General features: G+C 40.6%; 1 protein-coding gene across 1 annotated transcript; it reads right to left on the bottom strand.

The window, feature by feature from the left end:
- Positions 1-8: 8 nt before the first annotated feature.
- Positions 9-5,498, bottom strand: LOC117596741 (uncharacterized; the record flags this gene model as incomplete). Its single annotated transcript, XM_053228536.1, has 15 exons — positions 5,275-5,498; positions 5,034-5,096; positions 4,887-4,949; positions 4,620-4,679; positions 4,452-4,550; positions 4,201-4,342; positions 3,929-4,095; positions 3,730-3,820; positions 3,085-3,493; positions 2,831-2,999; positions 2,540-2,757; positions 2,373-2,444; positions 2,128-2,294; positions 1,516-1,767; positions 9-1,416 (listed from the first exon to the last, which is right to left on the bottom strand). Coding segments are annotated over exons 6-15 (2,968 nt in total), but the record flags the coding sequence as incomplete, so codon positions are not given.
- Positions 5,499-5,855: the final 357 nt, after the last annotated feature.

Below are 5,855 nucleotides of genomic sequence, written 5' to 3'. Positions count from 1 at the left end.
GCCAGCACCTTTCCTCCTTATCCTGTCCTCTGTTTCTTCTGTGGTGTCATCACTGGTGCCTTCGGTCTTTCTTTTAGGATATTTCTTGTCACGTTTGTCATCTGTCTTGCCAGAAACTTTCCTGCTTATTCTGTCCTCATCATCCTCCTCCTCCGTTTCTTCTGTGGTGTCATCACTGCTGTCAACACTGGTGCCTTCGGTCTCTCTTTTAGGATATTTCTCGTCACGTTTGTCATCTGTCTTGCCAGAAACTTTCCTGCTTATTCTGTCCTCATCATCCTCCTCCTCCGTTTCTTCTGTGGTGTCATCACTGCTGTCAACACTGGTGCTTTTGGTCTCTCTTTTAGGATATTTCTTGTCACGTTTGTCATCTGTCTTGCCAGAAACTTTCCTGCTTATTCTGTCCTCATCCTCCTCCTCCTCCGTTTCTTCTGTGGTGTCATCACTGCTGTCAACACTGGTGCTTTTGGTCTCTCTTTTAGGATATTTCTTGTCACGTTTGTCATCTGTCTTGCCAGAAACTTTCCTGCTTATTCTGTCCTCATCATCCTCCTCCTCCGTTTCTTCTGTGGTGTCATCACTGCTGTCAACACTGGTGCTTTTGGTCTCTCTTTTAGGATATTTCTTGTCACGTTTGTCATCTGTCTTGCCAGAAACTTTCCTGCTTATTCTGTCCTCATCATCCTCCTCCTCCGTTTCTTCTGTGGTGTCATCACTGCTGTCAACACTGGTGCTTTTGGTCTCTCTTTTAGGATATTTCTTGTCACGTTTGTCATCTGTCTTGCCAGAAACTTTCCTGCTTATTCTGTCCTCATCATCCTCCTCCTCTGTTTCTTCTGTGGTGTCATCACTGCTGTCAACACTGGTGCCTTCGGTCTCTCTTTTAGGATATTTCTTGTCACGTTTGTCATCTGTCTTGCCAGAAACTTTCCTGCTTATTCTGTCCTCATCATCCTCCTCCTCTGTTTCTTCTGTGGTGTCATCACTGCTGTCAACACTGGTGCTTTTGGTCTCTCTTTTAGGATATTTCTTGTCACGTTTGTCATCTGTCTTGCCAGCAGCCTTCCTCCTTATTCTGTCCTCATCCTCCTCCTCTGTTTTTTCTGTGGTGTCATCACTGTCTTCAGTACTGGTGTCCTTGATGTCACTTTCGGGATATTTCTTGTCACCTTTGTAATTTCTCATGCGTGTCTTGGAGATGCATCTTTTCTTACTTCTGTGCATGTCCTCATCTTCCTCCCTTCCTTCCCTAGGATTGTTGGTCTGCTTCTGGACAGCTGTTGCCGTGGCCCGGCGGGACTTGAAAGCATCTGTCAGGTTTTGGTTGGCTTCATAAAACACCTCAGCAACTGCTGTGCTGTGACACATGAGTCGCCGTACCTGCTCCTTCTGCTTGTAATCCAGTTCACGGCCAACCTGAAACGCATCATGTGCACAATACAGAGAGGTAACAAATTAGTACTCAAAATTAAAATGATAATATAACGTCCAATTTTTAAATGAAACAAGTCTTACATAGGTGCTGATGCTTGTTCGTATGAGGCCAAATGTTGGTTTTCCTGGCAGCCCAAACTCCTTCCAGCACTCCTGGAAAGTGCCTGCTAAGCGGGAGAATGGACCCCCATTTGTGTTTGCAAAAAACAATTTGGACTCGCCCATGGGATATTTGTGCCTATGATATAAAAACCTGGCAAACCAGACATATTCCTCCTTTTCCAAAGGGACAAGGGCATGGCCATATTTTGAGGATGTTTTGTGTTTTGCCACCTGTGAAAAGAAAGACATGACACAAAGCAAGGGACAAATTATAAATAATACCTACATTAACATTCCCAAAAAGCTGGAAAGTTTCCAAAAGATATTCTCTACGTGTGCCATTGGCAAGCAAGATGACCATTTAAAAAGGAATAATTCCATCAATTCCTCAGTTTAGGGGATACTATTTATATTTTGGAAATGCAATTCCAAATGAAAAATGTTACTCCCTAAATTTACTTTAAGTACTGTTTCTTTTTTTATACTTTGGAATGAACACCGATGTTTTCATCTCACACTAATATTACCTTTTTAGACCCATAAAAGTTATATGTAGGAAAACAGACAATTCAGTAAAAGGTGAAAGCTTACCATAATAACTCGACGTCCATTTTTGTCTTTAGGTGCAGCGTGGACTTCTTCTGCCTCCATTCCCAACAAGACTCCCCTACGGTGCCCTGTCAGGCAAATTATGAACCCTGACAACAGGCCAAATAGGTGGTAAAGGTTTTGTGGCAGGGGATTTTGCTCCAGAGTGACTGGAAGATGAAACAAAGGGTATGAATGTACAGGGACTCCTAAAAGAGGCAATGTTTTCATAACCAATGTGTCCTTACCTAAAGCATTCGGTATTGCTCGTCTAGCCTTTTCCAGGAAGGTCTGTATGTGTACTGCATCCAGAATGTTTTCTGAAATGTAATTAAAACATCATGAAAAAGCATTCTACATTACAAGTGACATACCATGAAATATAAAAAAGTGAAGAAACACAAAAAGCAATTACTTGATTTTTTGGCCTTAACAGCTTGTTTGTGTACAACAAGCCTGCTCGTTAGTTTCCTCCGAAGCCTGTCTAGGCTGAAAATTGCCCCCTTCAATTTCTTTTTAGAGGCTCTCACAGTGTCCAGTCGTGCTTCAAGGAGAAATTTCAGGAAAGACCTCACATCGCTTATGTATATTCTTTGTGTTGTTACAGCAAAATTCCTCAAAGAGTGCGCCCAGCTGTAAGGAAAGTGAGAAAGGCACATTAATTCTTAATTATTCTAAAATGTTGACCTGTGAAATCTATACTTACTTTATAAGCTTGCTGGGGTCTGATAAGAAAGCAAAATCCATGGTTGGCACCCCTCCATCACTCATGTAAGCCAACCAGGATCGCACACGTGTGACTCTCTGGCGTGCGTTCTCGTTCTGGCGATACGTGACGCCTTCAATATGATTAAGCCAGGTCTGAAGGACTTTTTCTGCACCGAAAGAAAATTCACGCGATTATAAGCTTGACATCACAAGGTGAACAAGAGAGACAGAGGGAGTCCATGACAAACTTACCAAAAACTGGAAGTTCTGTCTGTACAGTATTCCTTCTCTCATATTTTCTCCGCAGGGGGAATGGGTTTTTATTTTTTAATGTGTTTATCTCTTCTTTCAGTTGTTTGACAACTGCTTTCTGTACCTTGCAGCCCTTGCAGTTTGGTTGTGTGGTTGGAGCAGTGTCCTCCCTCTCTCTGGTGTCTCCTTCCTCTGGTCCTTGGTGGGGAGCAACCTGGTGTGTAATGACGTCCTTCTGTGCCATAATCGATTGCTGAGGGGAGCTTGTTTCATCATCTGACTCGGCCAACATCTCCACATCGAGGGTACTAACCAAGGGAGGGGATGGATTTTTGGCCCGTAATGTTTTCAGATCCAAAAGATTTGTCTGTTTTTTAGCTTTCGTAAGAAGTTCCTTCTGCTGCACTTCCTGAAGCGAAGAATAAAACAACCATAATGAAAGCTGACCTTTCACAATTGGAAACAAGCTCCCCTCAGATTTTGTACCAGAATGATATTAAATCAGTCACTGATATTCAGACACACAACCAACATTAATAAAAGGTATAAAAATTAAAAAAAAAAAAAAAAGTGTGCATTGTTCAAAACAATGAACTCATCATCCCAGAGCATTAGTGCACTTAAGTTATAAATGACAATACTTACTGTCATATCTGAATGGCATAGTTTCATGTGTTTATCTAAACGCACAAAGTTAGACCTTTTGCAGATAGGGCAATCATTGAGGCCATTATACCTTAAAATCACAGACAAAAAGACATTTATTATTATTTGCAGTTATGTTAATCTATACCATTTGAAAATGTTGAGGATTCAGGTCTGATTTTATAAGAAGACAACTTACGTGCCAGATGTGTACTGCAGCAAGATCCTGAGCTCCATTTTGTTGAGTACTTTATGGAGCTTTATAAGATGTTGGCGGACATTTCGGAAGGAGACGCCACAGAGAGGGCACGGTGCACTTTTTTTTGGCTTTCTTTGCAAACTGGAGGTGGAGGCCCGATACATATTCTGTGAAAACAGTGTGGACTAATTATTTTCCCCCAAAACCTGTACAAAATGCTAAACACAGAAACCTTTATTTATAACATCAAAATGTTGGAAAACTTAACAAACCTCAAACCCAGGCATCCTTACGAATAACTTCTTCGTAACGGAAAGCCAGCTTCCTCAGCCGACTTCTTATATTCTCTGTTGTCAGATGGAGACGTCTGGCCTCCTCCACTAGCTCTGGGGTTTTTTTCAGAACGTGTATTAACTGAAACAAAAAGAAATGTGTAGAAGCCAATAACTAAAGTTTAGGACTGCAAGCATACAGTAATATTTGTTACGACCACAAGGATGCAGTCATAAGGAACTCAACTTACTCGCCTGTATGTTATGAATTTTTCTTTCAAATCTCTTTGAAAGTGGTGTCTCAACAGGGAATCAAACTCTCTTGAATAAAAGAGTCTCCTGCGTTGGCCCTATGCAGAATATACGTATTAGCATGTACATGTGCAAGAATTGATCAGTTCCACTGTAGTTTTACTTACAGGGCGTGGAGCGTATCGTGGGAGCCCCTCAAACTCTGAGCCTGATGAGTCTGTATCAACCTTAATCATTCAAAATATTTTCTTAGTATGTGTGATTTTCAAAAAAAAAATTAGAATTGCCTTTCCACAATAAAAACAGTATTCCCTACATTAATCATTGGTGGAATTACTGTCTTCATATAAAGAATGATATTTTTCTGGAAACTGTCCAGTTTTTTCAGAACTTATATAATGCATAAGTATATATATATATATAAGGTTACTCACAGACAATGGTTCCTCTGGCTCTTGTTTAAATACAACAGTGTGTGTGGCACGGTCTACAGACACCTAAACAAATCAAAAACAATTATTCCTTTAATCAGTGTGTGTGTGTGTTACAGTTATTATATATTAGATACTATTTTAACTCACAAGCAATGGTTCCTCTGGCTCTTCTGTAAAGGCAACAGTTCCTGTTTCACTGTCTGAAGTTACCTAAACAAATTAAAGAGAACGATTCATTTAATTAGGGTGTGTGCGCGTGTGTGTGCGCGCGCGTGTGCGTGAGAGACTAAAGACACCTAAACAAATAAAAAAACAGCGATTCCTTTAGTGCGCGCGTGCGTGTGTGTGTGTGAGAGAGAGACTGTGTGTATGAATTATTTTTACTTACAGAATTGAAATGATCAGTGGTGCTATCCGGTTCGGGTGGTGACGCCATTAAATACTGTAACAGCAAAGTTAAGGCCTCAAAATTATGTTCCAATAATCGCGCATAATGAAAAGAGAAATGAAAACGACTGCATAAATCTAGATGGATTGGATTAGGGATTGATATACATTTTGTGGAATGATTAGTGGTAAATATCAGATTTTTGGAAACTAAAAGCAATAACCTGGAGCCTACCTTCAGCCTGCAGGGAAAACGGAGCTAATTAGGAGAGTGGAGCAAAGCAGAGCAGAGCGGGAGTTTGCACCAATTAACGCGCTCCCTAAAATTAGCATTTATCATTGACCAGCCAATAAGAGCAAGAAGCTATAATTGGAAGCAAAGTTCACAAACTTGGTACTTACACCTAATCCCCTTACCTACTCATTCCAGGCACACTAAATACTGTGGAAGCCACCAGAATTACAATTAAAACTGCAAATTGGCTCATTGCAGCATGGAGTGATATCTTAAACCTAATTAGAATTATTCAATTTTATTTGTATATAGCGCTTTTAACAATGGACACAAAGCAGCTTTACAGA

Source organism: Pangasianodon hypophthalmus, chromosome 2 (genome assembly GCF_027358585.1).
Source record: "Pangasianodon hypophthalmus isolate fPanHyp1 chromosome 2, fPanHyp1.pri, whole genome shotgun sequence".
Lineage (NCBI taxonomy): Eukaryota > Metazoa > Chordata > Actinopteri > Siluriformes > Pangasiidae > Pangasianodon > Pangasianodon hypophthalmus.
The sequence above is the reverse complement of the archived record's forward strand: the minus strand, read 5'-3'. Positions and strand labels throughout refer to the sequence as shown.